The 24,581-nt window shown below is 36.0% G+C and overlaps 1 protein-coding gene across 1 annotated transcript in view; it reads left to right on the forward strand.

Annotated features, from left to right (window-relative positions):
* The window catches only part of LOC121319649 (lipoxygenase homology domain-containing protein 1-like), a 102,764-nt gene that overhangs the window by 30,938 nt on the left and 47,245 nt on the right, over positions 1-24,581 (forward strand). The window contains exons 5-21 of the mRNA XM_041257326.1: positions 2,397-2,511; positions 6,632-6,712; positions 7,106-7,290; positions 11,745-11,843; positions 13,261-13,409; positions 15,100-15,223; positions 17,052-17,302; positions 17,843-17,978; positions 18,756-18,916; positions 19,699-19,785; positions 21,097-21,232; positions 21,419-21,573; positions 22,334-22,494; positions 22,665-22,741; positions 23,021-23,217; positions 23,326-23,518; positions 24,195-24,355. Of these exons, the coding sequence (XP_041113260.1) occupies positions 2,397-2,511; positions 6,632-6,712; positions 7,106-7,290; positions 11,745-11,843; positions 13,261-13,409; positions 15,100-15,223; positions 17,052-17,302; positions 17,843-17,978; positions 18,756-18,916; positions 19,699-19,785; positions 21,097-21,232; positions 21,419-21,573; positions 22,334-22,494; positions 22,665-22,741; positions 23,021-23,217; positions 23,326-23,518; positions 24,195-24,355 (2,468 nt within the window). The remainder of the gene's footprint in view (positions 1-2,396; positions 2,512-6,631; positions 6,713-7,105; positions 7,291-11,744; positions 11,844-13,260; positions 13,410-15,099; positions 15,224-17,051; positions 17,303-17,842; positions 17,979-18,755; positions 18,917-19,698; positions 19,786-21,096; positions 21,233-21,418; positions 21,574-22,333; positions 22,495-22,664; positions 22,742-23,020; positions 23,218-23,325; positions 23,519-24,194; positions 24,356-24,581) is intronic.

Raw genomic sequence — 24,581 nt, forward strand, 5'->3', positions numbered from 1 at the left:
TATCCTATAAATGTTCTGGTGATTGAAGGCTTTGAGACTAATAAAGAAAGCCAGCTGAAATCTGTGCTCAATATTTTTCCATGCTATTTTCCCGGCCGAGTTGTTCTTTTGAATAAATATAATAAGAAGCTTACTTCGGTTTTAAAATCCATAATTTGTTCACACAATTAAATTCTCTCGTAAATGGCCTTGAAAAACCTTTTAAAACTTTTTTTTTTTTTTTTTTTTCTGAAAAGCTTCCTGTTATATAGTCAGGAAAAATATAATGTCTGCATGAAGACAAAAGATACAAGTAAAAGTTCATATTAAAAAAGACATATTTTTTGGCTTTATTTTTGAATATGTCTGATAAAATGGCATATGGCCATGCTTTATTCCATGTTGGCTTGGTAAAGGTGTGCTGTGACCATAAATTACATGATTGGGAAAACTAAAAAATATATATTTGTATACATCCAGCAAAAACACATGAAAACCTAAAACATGCAGGCACAACTTCTCCAAATGATTTGTGGGCCTTAATAGGCGAACTCTCCTTCTCTTGTCAAACACAGAAATAGTAAAAGCATGTAGTTTTGTTATATATATATATATATATATATATATATATATATATATATATATATATATATATATATATATATATATTCTGCAGTTTATTTAAGCTTATTTACAGAACTTCTTCATTTGATAAAACAACAAATTGCTTTTATTTAAGTGTGCAGGCAACGATAGTCACCATTTTTGCTACCCTTCTCCTCTCTACTGTTAAGTCAGTGGCCTAAAATACATAAGAATAGGGAGCTCCACTGTTGTGTTGTTATTCTCTCATGTTCATGTTGACTTGTGGTTAATTGAAAGTATAGCAGCTGATAACCTACAGACTTAGCTGATGGGTATCGAAAATCAACAATGCCTTTGCTTTGTATACTTCATGTACTACTTGTGATAATACAGTATGTAGAATGGTGTCTTCTCATCATTACTAAAGTTCCATATACACATTGTTCTGTTTTTTTAAATTTTTATTTTCATATTGTTGCTTATTATTTATTTGTTTAAAATTAGCTGTGATTTGCACTCCCACAGTTTTGACAAGTTGTAAAGCTTACTTTAAAGTACAATCTTCTAGTTTTTATAGTCCTTTAATTCCTGCTTAATGTCCAGGCCAGTTTGCTGGCTCCAAAGTAGCACATGGATAATACAATACAACTTCTTCTACATGATAAAGTTAAGGATTTCAGCAATTGTGCTCTACACCAGAGTCAGCTATTTATTTATGCATTGTAAATAAATGATGCTGCTGATAAAGTAAATGAAGACCTTGTTAATAGAAATAAATGTCATGATGACAAAGTTTTTGGCATTAGAATAATGCAATGTGGTAGATTCACTGCAATGAATGCAGCAACATCGGTATAGCACTGTGGAATGTAATGTAATTCTGGAATAATTAAAATGGTCTTTGTAACTTTTACTGAGTTACAGGTAAATTGCTTGTCACAAAATAAGTACACTGGCATAGGGTATGGATGGTGCAGTTCTGTCTTTAATTTCTAAGAGCATTGTAAGGTGATGCAGGATGTTGAGGTGCAGAATATCAACAATAAAGCTGATAGACTATGTGTGTGCCTGGATTAAGTGGATCAGCTTCACTGTGGAAAGTGGCTTGTTCTGTTTGATTTTTTTTTTGTATTAAGGGGTTTTTATGATTAAAAAAAAAAAATAAATGTGATTAAACTAATGACCAATGATTTGGGCGTCTATTATATTGTGACCTCAAAATTATTTTTGCTGTATATTCTTTTGTTAAGTAAAAGGAGGCATGTATTATTATTTATTTGGTATCTACACAGTGGTGTATATGCCTTCATCTACATACAAACCTTATTTAACCTCTTTTTGTGGATTCTTTGTTAAACAAAGAGATTAAGAAAGAACCCCTTTGTTTTTACAATACCCCTTAGTGAAGAGTCCTGTTCATTAGCTGCAATCATTATAAAAGGGAAGTAGAGTATGTTCTGTGAAACTAAAAGGTGTGGACACCTAAAAATCAACTCTGTACATGTAATGGAAGAATTATCTACCTCAAATAGGAAAGCTGCATTTTATGATGTGGTAGAAAAATACAGCAAAATAGTCTGTAAAATATGTTCATAGCAAAAGAGAATCTTTCATTTAAAAGTTCATACACTGGTGGTTAACACACTACTTCAGTTTTGACACAGAGAAGTGGCTAATAGAAGTGTAAACAGACTCAGTTTCCATTCACTGAAATGTAAGATGGTTATGTCTGGTTGTAAATTGAGGCACCTGTCCTTCATTGTATGTACAATCATTGATACCTGTTTGAAGAGTGCATACTATCTAGCGTTCTCTCTTTTTTTCTTGGACAGTTTACGAGGTGGTCACAATCACAGGAGATGTCCGAGGAGCAGGAACCGATGCCAACATTTTTGTCACTCTCTTTGGAGAATATGGGATCACGCCCAAAGTGCACCTTGCCAGCAAGTGAGTGTGAAGCACAACACAGTCTTCATAATAACTACTGTGCAGTTATTTCATACTGTAGGTTTGTTAGTTGACACCTCAGGTATAATAGTTAGGGTAGTAGCCTTTTTTAATCAGTTTATATGCTTTGTTCAGAGATAAATAACCTTTATGAAGTCATATTTCATGCTGATAGTATGTTGTAAGAGTGTCCACAAAGAACAAAGTTGAATATATCAGGAAACTATTTTATGAATAACAGTATTTTTGTTATCCATCTATCTAACAGTAACTTAAAGGCCACAAAACAGTTGATTTGCTTTGAAACCTGTAACTATGGGATAACCAGGTGTCATAAGTTGGCGATACACATAATTAATTTTGATAGGCACTGAAAATATAGTACATAATAAATTACATACTTTCTGTCTCCTATGACTGTACAAATGTTGAGAATTCTGCACAGTAGCTACTGTATTAAGCTCCAGTGATTTGCTCTGCTGGTTCTCCTGTAAGTGCTTTACAGGTTAGTGACAACATTATGTTCCAACTGTGATCTGTGACTTTAGCTGAGTTTTCTCGTGTGCTGTCACAAGCTTCAAAATCAGCACACTGGCAGAATGAGGACATTGGAGGTGAGTGCTGCAGGTCGAATGGTGTAAACAATGAAAAAGGAAAAAAAAAAAAAACACTCCAATGAGGTGGATCAGTGTAAACAATGAACAAGAAAAAAGAAAGGTTTTAAGCCTGCAGCTGAGGTCGTGAAATTATTATTTATTTGTATTACTTATATTGATATTTGAATAAAAAAAGGTTCTGACTAGAGGTAATTAACATGTAAGTCTAAGATAGTTATTTTTGGTATATTACAGTAAGTATCCTGAAATAGAAATTTGTTTGATTAAATCTTTTCTTTTTTTATGGTAGGCTTATTTTTTTCTAACATTTTGCTGAATAACTGTTTAAATCTTTTTAAATTACTGTATGAGTCATACTCCAGAAACAGACACTCAGTCTCAAGATTATGAATCTTTAAGGATTTCATTTTGGGGCTATTAAAAACAGACTGCAGATCATAAAAACTATTTCCATCTCTGTTTTTTTATTAATTATATTTCAATAAAAATACAAACCCATTGATAACAATTTACCTTTGCATTTTTCTCCAATTCTTACAGCACAGAGAAGAGGTATTCTTCGACATTATCTACATATAACCTGCATACTGTATAAGTGAAATAATGTGTTATCTAATAACTTGTGTTGTTATGCTGGAATGAGACATGACAATTACATGACGTTCTAGAACCTTTTACCATGGTCTCGATTGTACACAAGTGTAACCTTGATAGTGATTTCAAAGAGTTAGATATCCTGTGAGCTTGCATTAGATGGAACCAAGGTTCACCATTGATGGTTTTTGTTGTCTTCTGGCGGCAGTGACAGATCATTATGATCCATCCGATTGTTAACTTCTTCTCAATGATATTGACCAAAGTAAAAAATGTATCACAGTTTAATAGGACAGTTTTTTTGTAAACCCAAGAAGGAATGCAAGCACAATTTTAACACAAAATACTGTACAGTAATAATAATAATAATAATAATAATAATAATAATAATAATAATAATAATAATAATAATAATAATAATAATAATGTGTTATGTGAGGAGGTTAATGAACCAGTATAAATGTTTGTATAAATACATTCCCTGCAAACAATGTTTCACAGAATTTTCATAGTATTTAAATAGTAAAAGTATGTTTTGCAAGAAACAAGGCGAATTATGTTTGCTTCTTGTTCAAGCCTACTTGACTGCCCTATTATGTCATATGACTGATCTCTTATTTGACTAGTGAGTCAGAAAAGTATTAATCGCGCATAGGCTTTAATTCAGAGGATTTATCTGAGTTCTGCAAAATTAGGGCCTAGCCTTGTACTGTATAACATGGTAAAAAGATAGAATATCATGTGTGCATTTTACAATAATGAACTCATACTGTATGTTGCCTGTCAGGAATGTGAAAGAGCATGACATTTTAGACCTGTTTTTTTTCCTTTTAAAAACATGAAAAACAGGCTACAATACCATGCTGTTTCCAGATACCGGAGTGTCTTGAAAACGACCAGACTAGCATTCTGTATCATGCATGGCATTTTATACCTTCTTGTCATGTTTGTCACAAGTTATCGTTGATGCAAACCAGGGCAAAAGGATGAAATGGCATGTGTATTCATCTGTGTAACATATGCCATTGACAAGAGGTTGTTTTAAAATACATGAATTTTTATACCAGTTTATCATGTCTGTAGAAAAAATAAAAGCTTCCATGTTGATGAGCCTTTACCAAAGCGGCTTCAACTTTATTTACAGGCAGTTTTGGTTCGAGAGTGTGCTTTGATAAGTTAAATAAAGTTTGATATCCATGTTGTTTTCTTCATTAAAAGTCTATTCAAATTGCATGGGTATCCCATTTTATTAAATGAATCAAAGCAGATGTTAAAGCTGTCTATAAATAAATCATGAGTGAAAAGATTTGAGAGCAGGGGGGAGTATCACCGTAGTGCTATTTCAATTTGAATTCTCACTGCACCAGTTTAAAGGTGGATTCCAATCAATTGCCACATATGCCCTACAGCAAATATGGTGTTGGAAAATGCAGTTGAACACATTTATATTACAGATGCAAACTTGTGATAATAAAGGCTTTCCATAAACTGCCCTGGTTGTTCACAAATATATGCTAAGGATCAAGTCCCCTACCATGATAAATAGGATAAAATTCCATGTATTTTTTTTCAAGTGGTGAGCTGATTGGTGCTTTTTACTGTGAACACAACTACGGTAAGTATACTATTACAGTAGACAAAACTCTTCTGTATTCCAATTATAATAATAATTCTTATATAGTTTTTTTTATGCTTCTTCCATGTGAGACTGTTAATGTATATTGAAATGTCTCCCTTGACACAGTGATAATGGATAAGAAATGGGTTGACTTACAATTTGGGAGACTGTATCTTTACTGAGTGCATACCATGTGTAGTGTATATTGGCTACAGGATGTCTTACCTGTACAGTATACTGTAAACAATATGTAAATACAGTGCAGATAATATCCTGATATGTCTTTTGTGCAGTGGTATTTATTTAGACAGATTACCAGTAATAATTCAGTTTGAAAGCTACCTATTTGTGTATTATTATTTTTGTCAATATATAATAAATGTGCGTCAGCTGTGGGCCACATTTGGTCTGTGAACTGCCTTTTAACTACCAGAGATATGGTGGTACCATTTGTTTATCATGTTTTTTGGGGTCATATGAGACATGAGGCTTATCTGTTGACCGTTGGTTTTAATACAGTCATTATTAATTTAAGCTAAAAGCAACGGCCATCACAATAAAGCACAATTCATTACTGGAAGAGTTTTGTCTTACCCAGATAGCTTTCATATATTAATCGCATTACATGAACAGTGGGGTGCAGTTGCAGGTAAGGCTTACTCTGTGTTGGTTTTTCAGTGCATTCAATGGCTGGTGATTAAAGCGAATGCAACATTTTGGAATTGAAATGGAATTTGACACAAATTGTTATTCCGCTTGTGTCACAATTGCATTATTTCCAAAGTTTGCATGTGAGTTTCTAAGACATTTCTTTTGGTATTTTACTGTATGATTATTTTACTGTCTGATTATTGAATTGTTATCAAGAAAATTAACTCTAGCTGGAGCAGTTAGCTCTTAGCATGTAGGGCTTCCCAAGATGGCACTGGTAATGAAAGCTGGAATTCAGTATTGCATGTCCCTGTGTTTACAAGACACAGTGAGATAATTGGGTCAGCGACAATGGCAGGCTCATCTCTCATTGTTGTACCAAGGTATCTAATTCTCAATAGACATTGGGAATCCCCTATTGAGATTAATAGTAGATCTCTGTAGCCATCGTTATAGAATAGTTGTGTCACCTTTGAGGTTGGTGTAGTTTTCTGTTGACATTTGCAACCCCCCTCAAGTTTCCTTTATTTATTTATTTGAAGATAATTATAGCCTCAGCACCATTCAGCTTAGTTGAGTTTGGTTATTAACTTAGATTTGTCATTTTTTTAAATATATGTTTTCTTGAAATGCATTGCAGGAGCAGAACAGCTTTTGAAAAGAACAAAACAGATGTGTTCAGGATCAAAACAAACAATGTTGGGCAAATAACAAAAATAAGGTACTGTTAAACCTGTTAAAAGAATAGCTATGACATAATAAAAATGAAATCCTAGTGTGTTTTTGTTAATTTTATAATATGGTGAACACACACTTGGATTCAAACAGAGAACTTACAGCACTTAATCCTAATACACCTTTACCACTGCATTTTTGCACATTATTTTTGCAGTTTTACTGTGCTTTTCTCATTGTTATACTATGCATGTACCCTGGGTTGGCATGTTTAATAATATAATGTACCATACCTCACCATTCTTACCTATGTTTTACCATGCTTTCACTACCCTTTATTACACTTTTCTATGCTTTTATTGTGGTGAACTTTTATAAGGGTCAGAGCAGCATTCATATACCAACAGCATACCATAACAGCATGTGCTGTCTGTGGCAGGATCGAGCATGATAACACTGGGATGAATGCGAGCTGGTTCCTTGACAGGGTGGTGGTCACGGACATGAATAGACCCCACCTCCGTTATTATTTCCCTTGTAACAACTGGCTCAGCAGAGAGGAGGGGGATGGACTCTACGTGAGAGACCTGTTGGGCAGCCTCAACCCTATGGATGTACCAAAACGTAAGTTCATAAACAGTGCCCTGCTATTAACCTCATTCCCTGTCAGTGTTCCCTCTTTAAAAACATAGCTCACTGTAAACTCACTGTGCAAACTGCCTGTGCCAGTATTAAAACAACACTGTTGGTTATAATGTAATTTGGAGAGCACCCACTTTATCATAGGATAATTAAAGATTGAGCTGCAATTATACTGGATGATGTTACAAATGCAGACTGCTTCACACAATTATGAACACACATATGTGTATATTAATTACGTAGATACTCATTTCCATTAAGCATAATTAATACCAGGTGCCATTATCAATATTAGTGTTTGTGGTGATCACACACCACATTTATTTATTTTATAGGGCAGGCATGGAGACAAGATGCTGGAAAGATCGTAGGCTTTGTTATAATGTTGATTCCTTGTAGGGTACTCCTGTGGTTGAAACCCAACAGTGGCTGTTTACAATCTCCTCTCTACATGCATTTAAACATAAAAAAGTGTTATTTCATAAACAAAATTAACATACATTTTTATATTTAGAAATCCTTAAACACCCTGAGATGATTAGCAAGTGTTATAGTAATTAGCATAAAGCTAACGCTATAATTTAAAAATGTTTTTTTGACTTACATTTTTTTTATGCAGAAAACATTGTTGTCCTCAATGCATTTTTGAGATGAACACCCAATTTTCACTAAAGTCAGGGTGTACTTTCAAGCCTTGAAAAAAATGTTCTATGACATTTCTGGTTTTCCCAGCGTGTTGGGGGTAATAGGCTGCACTCATGTGCCACTAACCCCTCCAGCTCATTCTGAGCATCTGGATAGGACTGTGATCTATTGTGTGTTAATTGTCTATCCTACTAAGTAGGCCAAGTTAAAAATAATAATAATTAAATAAATTAAAAAAATAAAAACTCTAAAATAATTTAGTTTCAATTTAAAATAATCTTTTATTCACATGGTACACCAATGTGTACGATGCAGCAGCGTGATTTATATTGTGTTACCGGTAGTTTAAAGTACAGAAAAAGAGCGCTAGGTATTCATTTGATTTTACTACTGTACTGTATACTGTATAGGCTTACTGTATAGATTTATATTTTTACAAAATGTAATGTGTAGCCTACCCAAAACACATTAGTGTTATTTCAGCACAATGATTTATATTTAAAATACATTGAGAACTGTAAATGTATGTGTGTGCGATTTTATTGTATTGTTTTTAAACCTGACACCTCCTTATGTCAGACAAACATGTCAGATTTAGCGAGGAGCCACTGCATGATTATGAGAAGCTTTTTGGGATTGAAGGTTAGGGTCCCACTATATAATCTGATGTGATTAAACTGCGTTTCATTTTTGATATGCATAACAGTATTAAAATAGGTAAAATGAAGATGGAACAGAATGCGTTTTACATATGTTGTTTACATTTAACAAAAACAGTGTTATTTTGATTCTTGCACCCTTGCATGTATTGACATTATTCCACTGTTGCGGCAAACCACAACTCAACTGCGGCTATTTTATTTGAAGAAAATGACGATCAGCTCTCGCTAAGATGATGCAAATAATATTTAAATTAGTATATTGTGACTCTCTTCATGAACATTTTTTCTTAGTACACATGAAAAAATGTGCACTTCGCAAACTGTGGTGTTTTTGCACTGCGACTGGCCCATCTTAGTACATCTACCCCTAAGTCTTTATGTAGTTGGTACATTGATAATAAGGTGTTTACTTAACAAGCAGCAATGCCAAGCTGCTTTCACACAGAATTTAATTCTGCAACCCCATGTAGAGCAAAGGTCTAATGAAGAAAGGCTGTCAGTGAAACCTTACTTAAGGTAAATCCATGGAATTGAGTTTCAATAACAGGTAGAGGAGCATGTACTCTGATATAATTAGGTCAGTGATCCTAAAGGGGCAGATTAACACAGAGCCACAAGGTTGGGTCACACCAGAGGACATAATCTCTTGCCTTATGTTCACCCGGCGCTCTATATATAAGTCTTCCTGATGTTATTGTCTACAAAAATATTTTAAAAGGCTTATTAAATTATGAATAAAATCCAGGTTTCAAAGTTCAGAGCACCTTGATGATATTGTTTGATATGATAGTAGTTTAATTTATTTTCAAGAAAAGCCAAAGACCATACACTCAAAGAACATAAATTATTTGTGGTACTATTTCTCGGTTAGTCAATTTCTATTCTGTTAAAATAATAATAAAAAAAAACAAAAAAACATTTACAGTGCTTTCTACAACCATTTGAGTTAAGTCTGCCCAATAAGTATACATGTTTGTGAGTTAGTCTATGTCATTTAAATGTTGGTCAACTATAAATTCAAAACACTCAGGGGTAGATGTACTGAAGTGTTGCGGCTATCGCAATAGTCGCAAACCAGTTGCAAACAAGTTAGAAGTCTAGGGTGAAATGTACTAAACAAGCTCAATGCTGTTAGCGACTTTTTACGGAATGCTTTGGGAGAGCAGTTTTTCTTTGCAGTTCAACCTTAGATGATTATGTAATTATGGGTATTCCTGCATGAATTCGCAAAAAGGAGGTGGAGATAGAACAAATCAGGGTTCTCAAATATTATAATGAGATGTGCTAAAGCTGCCGGCAATTGCGACACTTACAACTGCATCGATTTGTTAAGAACTTTCAAAAGCATGTTTTAAACAGTCACAATTGTTGCTGGCATTTCCCAGTCCACTTTTTCTCGTGTGTTGGCAGTTGTGCTCAATGCATTTTTGAGGTGAACAGCCAAATACATATTTTTCCCTGAAAGCAGGGTGTACTTACAAGCATTGAAAACTAATTTTCCCTCCATTCTGAACATCTGTATAGGAATAGGAAACACACATATTCTATTGATGTGCAGGTGGTTTGTGATTGTGCTCAATTTAGCACTGCACCACTGACTAACTTAAATAAAAACAGACAGTATTCATTTGGCTTCTAGGCTACTCATGATAATATTAATTAGTGGTATAATGGAAAATGTGTTACTGGTCCCTTGAAATTCATATTAACGATAATTGACTGTCCTTTTGTAAGTATCATAACTTGTCAATGTGGCACCATGATCTATGTTGTGTTAATTGTCTAGGCTACTAAGTAGGCCAAGTTAAAAATAATAATAATAAAAAAACCTAAACTAATTTAGTTTAAATTTAAAATAATCTTTTATCTGCATTGTACACCAATGTATACAGTGCAGCAGCATGACATATTTTGTGTTACCTGCAGCCTACAGGCTAAATTAAAAAGACAGTACGCTAGGTATTCATTTGATTTTACTACTGTGCTGTATACTGTATAGGCCTACTTTACAGATTTATATTTTTACGTAATGTAATGTGTAGCCTACCCAAAACACCATAGTGTTATTTCAGCGTTTAAAATAGCACTATAAATGTACGTGTGTGAAATGTTATTTTTTTTAAACCCGACACCTACTGCTACTGTATAATTCTGAATTTTTTTTTGATAGAAACACATTTTTATTTGGGGTGAAGGTGGGGGCCTCACTATAAACTTTGATGGGGTTAAACTGCTTTTTATTATTTATTCAAAAAAATGTCTCATGACTGTCACAGTGCTAAAGATCTCGCTAAGAGGACGCAACAAATATTGAAGCTAGTATATTGCAAATCTCTTTATTAACATATTTTCTCCAAGTACATACGACAAAATGCATACTTTGTGTATTCTTGCAAGGAAAATGCAAGTTGCGCAATGTTTGGGCTGCTACTGGCTCATCTTAGTACATCTACCCCTGAATATAAGAATTCTAAAGTACACTGTACCTGAAAACTTATATGATGTATATAACTATAAGAAGTCTGGCCATTTGTCCGTTTGTGATTGTGAACAAGTTCAGAATTCACAGATCCCCTGTTACAAATTCTCAGACTGTCCTATTATTATTCATACATTTTCTCTTTAGCATCTCTGAAAATTATTGATTCTTTTCCTTCATTGTTAGATAAACTAAACTTAGACAAAAGAAAGGAGCCTGCAGTACAGTTGAGAAACACAGGGTATCTGAGTGTGAGACCATGTTGAACAATTTTAGACATTTCTCCTCATTTACAAAATGAATAGTCTGCATTTGTTTTTTCCTGCAGATAATACTGTATTGTATCTATTGTGTCTTTAAACACCAATTTCCGTTATTTCTGATTAGTGTTAGAAATGTGGATTATGTTTCATTTTAATGAACTCGTTAGCTCTCATTAGATACACACAGAGCAATATGTGCACTTTATTGTCATTCATGTTATATTATTCAACATTTATTTACTGTACATTTGTCCTATTTGCCAGTAAAGATTTGACTGTTTCTCATCTCAATGCAGTATAATGAACTTTTAATGAAATTACTTGGTAGTTTTTCAAGCACCCTTTTAGTTTTAATGTTTCTTGTATTTTTATTTTTTTTTCTTACAGTCAACAAGTATATTGTTAGTGTATTCACTGCAGACATTAAGGGCAGTGGTACAGATGCAGATGTTTTCCTAAATATATTTGGCGAAAATGGAGATACGGGTAAGTTGTATTATGTTTCTTGAGGTAGATGTAAGTACAGGCAATTATTTTGCACTGCACTCTATGTAAGCTTATGAGCAACGGTAATTACTCAACACTCACAAATAATGATCCGCAACTATGATAAAGAGGGTCTCAGTGAGTGCATCAGTCTATTTAGTGGCCGCACTTGTAGCACAGAGGTGACAGAGTTAGGAGTACAGAGAGCAGCAGGCGCTGTATGAGATCTGTGGAGCACGAAAATACATACCAAAAAAAAATTATCAGAGCAAGGGCAGAAAAGTCCTTTTCGCACACAGAAAAGAAAAAAAAGAAGGAGCTGAGAGTCCTTACGGCTGAGATCACCCAGCATGAAACGGAATTGTTTGAAAAAGCCAACATCAGTTATGCTAGTGTCCTTAGGAAATTATATGTATTGACCTGCCCTTTTCAATTTGCATAGAACTCTGGAAAAGGTGGATTGGGCTATCCCTCCAGACATTCCAGCTGTGGTCTGAAAGAAACCAGAGGCTAAGTAGTGCAGAGAACACAGCACTTTCACATGTGCAGGGATAGCGGTCCCTAGATTGACGCTGGGGTCTAGCTCATCACTCAGTTCAGCTATGAGGCCTAGGATAACCTGCAGAGTGAGACGATAACGCTTCACCACTACATCCTCCAGCATGCTAAACAAAGTGCTTGTAAAAGATACATGCTTCTTTCATTGTTTCAGTTTTTTAAATTGTACAGTAAATATGATGTGTTGATAAGCGTTATTTGTAATGCACCCATTTTGACCTCACTCTGTCATGTGACATCAAATTATCTATCAAAAGACGTTCCTTTGTCTTATACATTCTGTGTCACACAATAGAATGAGATTGTTAAAGGACAGTGATCAGAACATTGCCATTTACCCTAAATAAAAAGTCAGGCACTGTCTGTGTTGGGAAGAACTTACAGTGGTCAAGACAAAGCAGTTAAAAAAATCAGATTTTTTTTTTTAAAGGGTAAACTTCATACCACTATTTCCTACAGACTGTATCACTATTTCTTTGCAAGGATTTTGAATTTGAGTTGTTCAGCTGATCTTATAATAAATCAGTTGCAATGTGTTGGACTATTTTAACTTGAATATCTGGGTCTTCTTTATTCATTAGTGCCTGAAAAACATCGCCTATGGCCCTTTAGCATTGCCACAAAGCTGCCGATTGACAGCCTGTTCACATGCTAAAATAATGATAAAGGTGCATTGCATGCACCTGGAATATTCAACCTATTTAATATCATATCTACTAAATGTTTCTTCTGTAAACATACAAAGTAAATCAGTAAACCTATGTATTGTGAACATGCCTTAACTAAAACAGATCAGAGATGCAGACTTTTAAACAAAAGTTTTTGTTTAATCGTTTGTTTTAAATACACTTGAAACAAGGTGAAAGAAGGCTCGACAATGACAAAAACAACTTTGAACGGGGGTCTGAGGACAAGTTTACTATTGAGGCTCCCAATTTGGGACGGTTGAGGAAGATCACCATTGGCCACAACAACAAGGGCTCCTCCGCTGGCTGGTTTCTCGACAAGGTACAAGCTTTTACTCCCCATAGACGTTGCAGTAACAGTAACGGTTACACATGAATTACACTGACTGTTATTCACAGTATATATTTATTGAACGATCCTGATCCTCTCTAGCTAGTTGGCCAAATCACCAATCTTTGTGGTTAACATCCAGATTGGTCATTAGTCTATACTGTACATTTGATATGTAACAGCTTACTGAAATGCTTAAAACTTACCCATGGATGGTGGCATCTGATCAGAGTTTATGGCAGATAGCAGACAGATCTTGTTACCTGGAAAAGCAGCTTCTTTAAGTATTAATATCCAACACAGTGAGGATTAGTAAGCTGAAAGGGAGTGCCTGGAGAAAGGCACATGTTTCTGTTTAATAGATCTTAAAAGCGATGGGTTTGAATATTTCTGTAATTTAAGTGTGTATAAATCCTGTTGCTTTTTTTTCTCAAGGGATAATTTATTAACCTCCTAATAACCTCACCAAATTCAATATAACAACAGGTATATTGAGCATCCCCTGTAAAGCAGCTCTGTGGCCAGCCCCTGCACTGCACATTCAGCTGTCTCCTAAACCATTTCAAATAGCATTACCCTTCAATATATAAGCGCAGTGCATAATCTTACAGTTCATGAAAAGGTCATTCCTGCAGCAGGTTTTTTAACTTTGAAACTGTATGCGTTATAAAACTTCTGTATCCTGCTGGTTATACTTGGATTATTTCAGTTTTTTAAATAAATTCCCCCCCCCCCCCCCCCCCCCCCCCCCCACCTCACATCACAAAAATATTTGCTGATTTTCCCTGTGGCAGAGATTTTATTGAAAAAGAAGCAATCAGGTAAAATATAGGCTGCTAAAAAGGACAAGCAGTCCTTGGTTTAATGCATTCAGTTCAGACATCCGTAATCAGAGACAGCAGCTGCAGAGGATTGACTTGGCAGCTCCCTTTCTGAATCGATCGTGGTCTATTTGCATATTTGGCTTTGTGCCTTAAATATCTACAGAGGGGACTTCACAAGCATATTACAAGAATACAGCCAAGGGCATTCCATTACTGACAGTGCCTGTTAACCCGTGACAGTCTATTGTTACATAGCATGTTTTGTGGATTTAGCCTGAAATAATTTGTCAGTTAAACAGCAGGTTGCTATGAGCCCTAAAGATGTTCCTCGGTCAGGGCCAAGTCCATCACCAGATGTTACACTGCATGAGTTAACTTGCATGTGTTTACAGGTGCTAGTTTTAAACTAATGACATTTCCAGCATGCCAGAAAGATGGTGCCTGGGAAATAACCTGGATAATGTATTATTCATTACAGGTTTCAAAAAGGAAATCATAGATGAAAAATTTGTAGAATTCATACAGTAGATGAAATGAGATATGTATAATGACAGTGGACAAGGAAGTGGAAGTTTTAAAAACTATTATAAGGACTGATTTTTTAAATGAAACTATGCATTGAAAAAATAATATAAACTTTTAACCATTTAAAAAAAAAAAAAACTGCTAACTTCATTTAAAATTCTTCTTCTGATAATAGAGACCATAAAGAGACCACTGCAACATTTAAATGTTCAACTTATGTCTTTTATCTGTGCAAAATAAAGGACTACTGTAGACTGAGAAACCATGTTACAAGATTGTGATCCTACCTAAGAAACTGAATGTACTTAATATGTCTGCTTGTTTCTTCCCAGGTGATAGTTGATGATATGGGCAATAAAGCTGTGTATGAGTTCCCTGTGAACCGTTGGTTTGCAATGGATGAAGATGATGGCAAAATCCAACGGGACATCCTGGTGGGAGGCAGCCAGGCCACAGGTAGAGCAGTTCAGAAACCTCTGGAATTATTCCCTGTTTATAATTACATTTGCTTCTGGTTGTATTCACTGATGACACTGCAATATGAAAACTTATTACAAAACAATAATTCCACAGTCAGCAGTGGAGTAGCCTGGAACCATGCATCATGCACCCCACGCAGAGCGCCTTTACCGGGTGTGCCGGATGGGAGGCCCCTCAAGAGTGCACTTTAGAGGAAAACCCTGAATATAAGAGCTAAATTTCATTGAACTCGCTCTGTTCACAATTATCACTCGGACATGAACTGGCTTAGATTCGTTCAAATTAAAAGATTCTTATAATTTGAGCCATCTGTTTAGACTTAAGCACAGAGCTAGGCTGGCTGTGGCCCCATATGCGCACACATAGTCTTGACTGCAGTGCATACCCAATGATGTCATATCGACGACCCCTTGCGTGAAGACATTTCCACTCCCCAAAACACAGAGAGGTGGAAGTGTTTAAATCAACAAGAAGACATTTGTGTCACTTGTGTTTCTCCTTCAAGGAGGGCGTTCCGTGCCAAGTAAGATGTTATTTTGCCATTAGAAATGGAGCGAAGACATTGAAAACTTCCATATTGGACATTAAAAGAAGCAGGTTATTGTACAGATTTACACATCAGTTTGACAACTTTTTATATATGTAAATGTAAACAATAACTTCATTATATTTTCTTACCAATGAAAAATACTTAATTTGGTTTTTCACAAAAGCAAAACTAATTTGGTTGATAGCTCAAAAGAAACATCTGCGACTTTCAGTTGCGTACGTTCTACCCACAGAACTCAAGTTATATAAATACTAACAACACATCATGGTTGTCATAAATCAAAAGATATCCTTCTAGGGGTGAATACAGTGCTTTGTTTAAAAGTGAAGTGCTTTTGGACCTGAAGCGAGTGCTTATAAACATATTCAATCTAGGGCTACCAGATTTTCAGAGTGAAAAACTGTGAATTTGTTTTCTTCAATTCACTGACACTGTATCCAGAGTTATCAGTGTCCATGGCAGTGAAGGCGTCTAACACACCTGTGCACATAATTGTATATAACTTCCATTTTGTTTGTTTGTGGACTTTTTTTTTTTTTTTTTTTTTTTTAAATGTCTGACCCCTGCCTATAATGCATACAATTGTTTATTTTATTTTCAGTGGCGCTAACACAACCTAATAAATGACTCAGCTGTTAACTTGCTGGGCACATTGATACTGTTTTGTACTTAAAAAAAAAAAAAAGTGAATACAAAACCGGGACTATTTAACAATTTAACAAAAAAGTAAGACTTAAAACTGGGACAATCACAGTCTACCCAGGATGTCTGGTAAACCTATTAACACCATTGCATTTACAATGATACACTTTGAACAATAAAGCCTGTACATTTAAATTGATTACACTTCCATATGCCTGCAGTAATACATAGAAGTAAACACGTGCAATGTGCTTAAACGCATGTTACTTCTAAACAAAGACGTCAAGGAAACCTTTTATTTTCTTAATGACTTTACTATAATGATTTGTTTAATTCTAGATAGAGGTACCCACAAAACCAAACGTTTCCTCATATTGATCCTCATATCAAAATATGATCACAGGTTACATTTGTAGATATTGTAGATATAAAAAAATAACATTTCTGACAATAAAGGTTTGTGGAAAATGGGCTTGTTTCACATGAATTGTTGTATATCTTCTCAGATTAAAGGACCCATTCACAGTAGACCAAAAAAACAGTCAAAAGCCGTTTGATCTGCATGCCTCGTCTCAGAAATGAATCTGACTGTTTTGTAACCGGACCCTTTAGGTATTGTTTACAACGTCTCTGTGGTGACTGGCAAAGTCAGAGGTGCTGGCACCAACTCCAAGGTTCATATTATCATGCACGGCTCCAAGGGCATCAAGAACAGTGGGAAGATCTTCCTGGAGGGGGGACAGTTTGAGCGGGGGCTGACAGACATCTTCAATGTGGAGATTGCTGCTCTGCTCAGCCCCCTTAGCAGAGTCACCATCGGGCATGACAACAACGGGGTCAGCTCGGGATGGTTCTGTGAAAAGGTAAGAGGCTCAGCGGTAAGGTTGTGCCACACACATCGAGTAATAGAGTTGTATCAGTAGCCTTGTCTGTCTCATTTGTGTAACTTGCACATTTGTAAATCACTGTGTCAGTTCAAGCCAACTTTTGTTTCTGTGTATAGATGCTGTGACACAACACTGTATAAAATCGCACAGTTACAGCAATTAAAGAATCCCAGATTTTACTTACAACAAAAAATCTAAATATTCCACTGATACAGTATGTAATTAAACATATCTTTGAAAAACAAGTAAGCCAAAAGAAATGCAGACACCATACATATGAGCATATTTAAACTTTAGTTCAAAGAAAGCATAATACCTGCAAAGTTTCTAATACCAGTTATAATTCATTCCCCAACAGATGCTTGGTTTATCACCTGCATTACCTGGTGTAGCAATGCCTTGGCTCACATTCACAGTTCAAAAACATTGTGATTTCTAGTAAGCAAGACCAAACATATTGGAATCATCTTACTTTTAGTCTAATGTGTGTAAGTCTAATGTTTTGACGCCCTACAGGTGATAGTGTACTGTCCATTCACTGGCATTGAACAGACTTTCCCATGTGATAAATGGCTGGATGAAGACGAGGGAGATGGGCTGATTGAAAGGGAGCTCTATGAAATGGTGTCCCTCCGGCAGAAGAAACAGAAAAGTATGCCCCTTCCAAATAACAAATACTCATATTCCCTAAAACAATATAAAAAATATTCATTGGTCTCTTTTAAAAACACAAGTAGTGTCCTGTTCAAGTTTTCTAAAAAGATTTTTGACATAAACAAATTACACCTAATAGAAATCAGCTGTAGCTTCTGAGACTCCTTTTGAATATTACTGCTTGTAAAACAGATTGTAGATCAGATGGAAAATAAGTCACAGTCAGAGTTCAAAAGCTGGCTGCACACTTTTATTCCATAGAAAAACAAACTTTACAGTGGGCTTCTGGTCCCTTAAGAAACAAAACAATGAATAAAACAAAATCCTATTTCAGTCTTGGAGAACTAATCTAAACTTATAAGATCTCCTTTAACTCCACCTACACTCACTTTGGGGGAAGACTAGGTCCTTTTACAGCCAACAAATATTTAAAGCATGTGGCTAACCTGATCCAAAACAGCCCCACACACTTGTTGGATTCTCCAGTAGTTCCCCTCAAGGGTTGTCACCTCCTCTCTTTTATAGACCTGACTTAATTTGTTTGTTGAGGACAGGCAGAGATGATTGGCAGAGCTAACAACCAAAGCTGAAACTGTTTAACTAATTTGCTCGACCAAACTTTCTACCTGCCCTCAACCTGAAACCACAATTTCCCCTTACCACATTCATGTTCCCCAGGGTCCTAAAACCCTTAGTTTCTTGTATGACCAGAAAATGCCATCACACTGCTGTATTGTTTCCCTTAAGATGTTCAGATGTTTGTCACCCTTTTCAGAACAACCATGGTCACTGTGGATCTGGACCAGTGACATCAAGAATGCGGGGAGCGATGCCAATGTCTTCCTTCAGATTTATGGGGAGAGGGGGAAATCGGATGAAATGAGACTAGACAACAACTCAGATAACTTTGAAACTGGTCAAACAGACAAGTTCATGGTAGGATTCTGGAACTGAATTTGCTGTGGTTATTAATATGATGATACCATGAATATTTTTGGCATCAGATTTGTTAGTAAACATATGCTTAGGATGAGTTATAATGAAATTCTCCTCTGATGTACAGTACCAGGTTTATATGAAAGATGTTCCCAATTAAATGACTGCTTCTCATCACTTTTTGCAACAGTTGTTACATTTTGTTTTTGAGTATAAGAGAACTTTATTAGTAAAATGTTTCCAGTCTTCACATAACTTTTAGATTACAGATTACTTGACTTAAGAGAAACATCCATGTGGCCCTAATTTGAAGTTCTGTACTTTGCATGGCTGGTTACTTAAAGTGTTTAGAGTATAAACAACACTAAAAAAATATATAAAGAAAACTCAACAACTCATAATTTAAAAAAAACTTGCTTGTTTCTTGGTAGTTCTTAAATAGTGATGATGGGGGAACCTTTGCATCAGTTCAAAAATTTCAATAATTTTTATTTGCAAAATATTAGTCTGTTGTGTCTTAAGTTGTAGCAATTTCCTTGTGTACCAGTTCTGTATTTTATTAGTGGAGACAGTCGTATATATGAAAGTCACACTTCAAACTGTTCCATATATTTGGAGAACTGCTCATCCAACTGTGGTGACATTTAGAGTTAACTTTATTTAGCATGCCACAAGTTTTGCATATATCTGCAGAAACATTTATCAAATTTAGAATTCATGATTTATGTTTTTATTTTGCAAGTTAATCTTAATACATTGAGTAACTCTATTTATACCTACAGATTGAACTTCCTGATTTGGGAGCTCTTTTCAAACTTAGAATTTGGCATGAAAAAAGAAACCCGTTTGCAGGCTGGCATTTAAATAAGGTAAAGTGATGTGCATCCTCGAAAAAGTCTGATACATCTGTAGCTGTAGAATACCAACACTATACTTAATGTAGCCAGTAGCTGGTCTTTATGTACTATGGTGCTTACATATTGTAAATGTAGTGCCAACCAGAGGACTTTTTTAAAAATCTTGAAAGTACTGATCTTTTCTTTAGATGAGTCTGCTTAAATGAGGGCTGATGGTTAGTAAATGTTTTTTTGTTTTTTTGACAAATGAGTGGTGAGTGTATTGAATGGGTTACATAAGCAATGCTATTGCTGCTGAGTCACTGGCATCCTGTAAGGACTGATTAGGCATAGGTATGGGATCAATCAGCTACTGGGAACCAGACAAACATAGATCGGCCAAATTGTCTCCTGTTTTCTTGTGTTCTTATGTATTTTCATTTGGATTTTGCATGTTTTAATTATCTTTTACCACTTGATAGCTCTTTATGGTATCAAGTGCACAGCCAATGTTTAACCAGAATTAATCAAATTTTACATATGAAATGTCATATTTTTTTCAAACATTAGTATACACTATTTTACTTACCTTCAGAAGGAGTTAGTTAGGAATAGAGAATTCCGTGGAAACCTGTGGACAAGTAGGTAAGTGAGTGCAGGTGAAGACAATGCAGCAGGGTAGAATGAACAGACAGACAACAGTTTACAGGTGCGAGGGTGTTTATTGATTGAACAATGTCCAGAGCCTGATGGCAAACAACTGTAAATAATAATGAAGGAGTGATACAGCGGCGTGTATTACTCGATACTCCCCGATAATCCCTGGGTTTGACCTGCAACCAAAAGTCCAGTACTACACACCAACACGTAACACACAACACAGACACAGTTAAGAGTGAGTGATATTAGTGCTTGTGGTGCAAATACAGTTCTCTGTGAACAAAGGGAAAGTGCTGGTGTCTGGGTTTGATGCTTGTTGAATAGCGACAGCTCCGGATCGTGTTAGTAGTCTAGAAATGACAAACAACAGTTTTACTTCCACAGACAAACAAACACAGCACGCACTTTCTTGTTTCGTAGTAACAGCATGGGCTCCTTGTAGGTTGAATCTGACCATTTACCAAGGAACATATTACTTACACTACGACCCCTTATATACCAATCATTGAGTTTGGGTACCATAGCTTTGCCCCTTTTCTAGATGGCCGACTTCCACCTAACCCAAGGAATTTAGTCCAGGGTACTCTGTTCCTTTTACCCAGCGCCCTCATAGGTCAGGAGGGAGATCTAACACCAAGACTCATTTGATATCTGTCACAAAACCATAACTACTTTTTAATGCAGGTCACCTTGTTGAAGACACTGTCAAAGGAGAAGTACACATTTAACTGTGGCCGATGGCTGGATATGAATGAAGATGACAATGAGATTATCAGGGAGCTGCCAGCAGAAGGAGTACTAGTTAAAAAACCTCTGCCAAGTAAGATAAAGCAGCAGTTTGTACTTTTTTTTTCCTACCAGGTTTATTCAATACGCATTCAATCTTTCAACTTGTACTTTCCTAGCTTGATCATGAAACTAACCTGTTTTGTTTTGGGTAAATGATTAAAGAAACAATGACAGTCATGCCAGGGGCTGATTGGTGATTCTCTTTCTTGTTCTCTAGTTGTGAAGTACAGAATCACCATCTACACAGGAACCAAGAGCGGGAGCGGCACAGACGCCTCTGTCTTTATTTGTCTCATTGGTGACATGGGAGACACAGGAGAGCGGGTCTTGTACGCCAGCAAGAATAATGTCAATAAATTTGAAAGCGGAAATGTGAGTATTTGTAAGTTCCTAAAATTATTTAGGGTGGCTCATTTTTAAGTAACTGTTTTTCAGAACAAAATAGAAAACAACTGATCTTGAGTAGATTTTTGCCTCTGATTGATAATGGTGACATTATCTACAGTATCTGCTACCATGGTCTTAAGAAGACTGGATTCTTTGTACCATTCTGCATTGAGGTTTTTAACCAACTTGGGTTATTCTGTTCATTACTGTCATTTATAATAAATTGGCTGGTCTGACTTCTTTATCTTTGTGAAGATTGAAATACTGGTACATAATTGTTTAAAGCCTATTGTTGGCAAAACCCCATATTATCTTAATACATTGCTAATTCCCTCTAGTAGTGCTCATAATCTCAGACTGTTCTAAGTTTCTCAGTTCCTAAAGTTTTTTGGACAAAAGGCAACCAGTTTTCTTGCACCGTGGTCTTGGAATTTTTTTTTTGGATAAAATTTTTGATAAAATCGCTTACCTTTATGAGAAGTGTATTTGTATTGAGCCGACTTGGGTTGTTCATTGAAAGTTCATGCTAATTATGCAAATAACTTGTCACGTATTGTGATAACTTTCAATTTGTTATTCACTGATGATGTGAAAATGACCTAGAAGAGAAACACTAACCAACTTCCTGAGAGTAAGGTCCATTATTATTGAATGTGATCAGAAACAAGCAGGTTTAAAGGTTGTGGATAAAGAATTGGATGTCATGTTTCTCTACCTCTAACCGGTGATGTCCTCCACCCCACAGGCAGATGAGTTCCTTATCGAGGCGGTGTCTTTGAAGCAGGTGAGGCGAGTGAGGATCGGGCACAACGGCAGAGGTGGTGGCTGTGGCTGGTTCCTGGATAAAGTGGTAGTAAGGGAGGAAGGACAGCCAGAAACACAGGCCGTCGAATTCCCTTGCAACAGGCAAGTTCTTCACTACACATATTCAGAATTCCAGTGTTCTTTAGCATAAAATGATATGTCCTGAAAGGTGTATAGTTAATATAGCTTTAAACACAAGAACAACACACATCCATACAGACAAATGGGTTTCCACTGATTCATGAATATAACTATTCTATCTGCTTTTCCAGGTGGCTTGACAGGAATGAAGATGATGGTCAGATCGTTCGAGAGCTAGTGCCAGCTGGAGAAGCACCAATGCTTAGAAGTAAGTCTCAAAAGAAGATTAAAACCTCCTGCAGTCCTTCCTTTCCTAGCCTCTTGTTTTTCCTATCCCCATAGGGATAGGGGGATAATGGATTTGTTTGAGAATTAGCAATGGTGGTGGGGATTTATTCAACAGTATTAAATGTATTTGAACAGGACTTCTGTGAAAGAGTCTGGTATCTTTAATCTACACAGAGCAGACAGAACCTTGATCTGGTATTAGAAATAATATAGGCAGTGGAGTGCCAGTAAGAGTTACCAATCCTTTTGCTTGTTTCAGACATCAGTTACCACATTGCGGTGAAGACAGGCAATATTCCAGGTGCCAGCTCAGACTCCAAGGTGTTTGTCAAGCTCTACGGAGAGAAGGGGGACACTAACAAACAGCTCCTGGTGGTCTCTGACAATGACCTGCACAATTACTTTGAAACAGGACATACTGATATTTTCACAATTGACACTGTGGATATTGGAAAGGTAATGTGCTAGCCTTGTCTGTCTAAATTAGGCCATTTATAGAAAAATGTGTTACTTTAATATGTACCGCCTCCCAAAATGAAATGCTAATTTTATTGTTTTCAATAGATCAACCGGCTCCTGATTGGACACAACAACGAAGGCTTGCGTGCTGGTTGGTTCCTTGACAGTGTTCAAATTAAGGTGCCTCTCCACGGGAAGCAGTACATGTTCCCCTGTCATCGCTGGCTCTGCAAAGACGAGGCTGATGGGAAGGTGGAGGTGGAGATCTACCCCAGCGAAATACTGGACATTGAAAAATGTAAGGGGAGCCCTTCAGCCGCTTTCCATCTGCTCATTTTTAAACTTTTATTTGGGTGTTTCTCCCTAGGTGTTGAATATGAGACTTAAGTATGGCAAAGACAAAGACATTTGTACTCTGCAATGTTTTGTCTTTACATTGCATTGTTGTATGCGGTAAAAGGACATTCACGCAATAAACAGAGCAAGAGTGGATAAGGATTGATTTGTAATTTATATACATCACTATCATCAGGTAAACAGTGTACATGGTTCACCACATTTATGTTTAACATCATTGAATTTGATCCAAAATCTGTTATTTTACTGACAGCTGTCCCAGTTATATTTTGGTAAAGTATATATTTTAAAATATATGTAATGTTCCAATATATAATAAATGCAACTGTAACACAAGAATTGCCTGACTCCAAGGGAGCCAAGGATCTTTGAAAATCTACTATGCAATATAAAGTTGCAGAGTGATTTTTTTCAACAGCTATAAAATTAATCGTACATTTGACTCTTATATAGAGAAAACTTCACAAAAATACATGGCATAATACTTTTGTATGTCGCCATGAGATGTAATGCAGCATCTCAGAACCATTTAACAAGTAACATAGTACTGTACTTGCTGCTGAAAATGAAGCTATACCATGTATAATAATACTTAGCTGTTATTTTTTTTGTTTCAGTGGATAACTATGAAATTACAGTGCACACTGGCAACGTTCGGGCTGCCGGCACTAACGCCAGTGTCTTCATCCAGATTTATGGGGAGAAAGGAAAAACAGAGTTAATCAGCCTTCAGAACAGATCGAACAACTTTGAACGAGGATCAACAGAAGTGTTTAAGGTACTGTAACAGGGGATTTGTTACGTGTGTGAGTCGTCAATGAATAATAATGAGTAAGACACAGAGTATTGGGTGTTGACACGCTGCACAAGTGTGCAGATTTAATTAGCACAGGTGCTGATACTAGGATACTAGCAATGGTAGCCCTAATGTCACATTTAATAAAGAAAACAAAACAAAGCTAAAAATAAAAGTTTGCTACACAAATGGTGAGCGCTAGTCCCAC

Source organism: Polyodon spathula, chromosome 1, assembly GCF_017654505.1.
Source record: "Polyodon spathula isolate WHYD16114869_AA chromosome 1, ASM1765450v1, whole genome shotgun sequence".
NCBI classification, from domain to species: Eukaryota; Metazoa; Chordata; class Actinopteri; order Acipenseriformes; family Polyodontidae; genus Polyodon; species Polyodon spathula.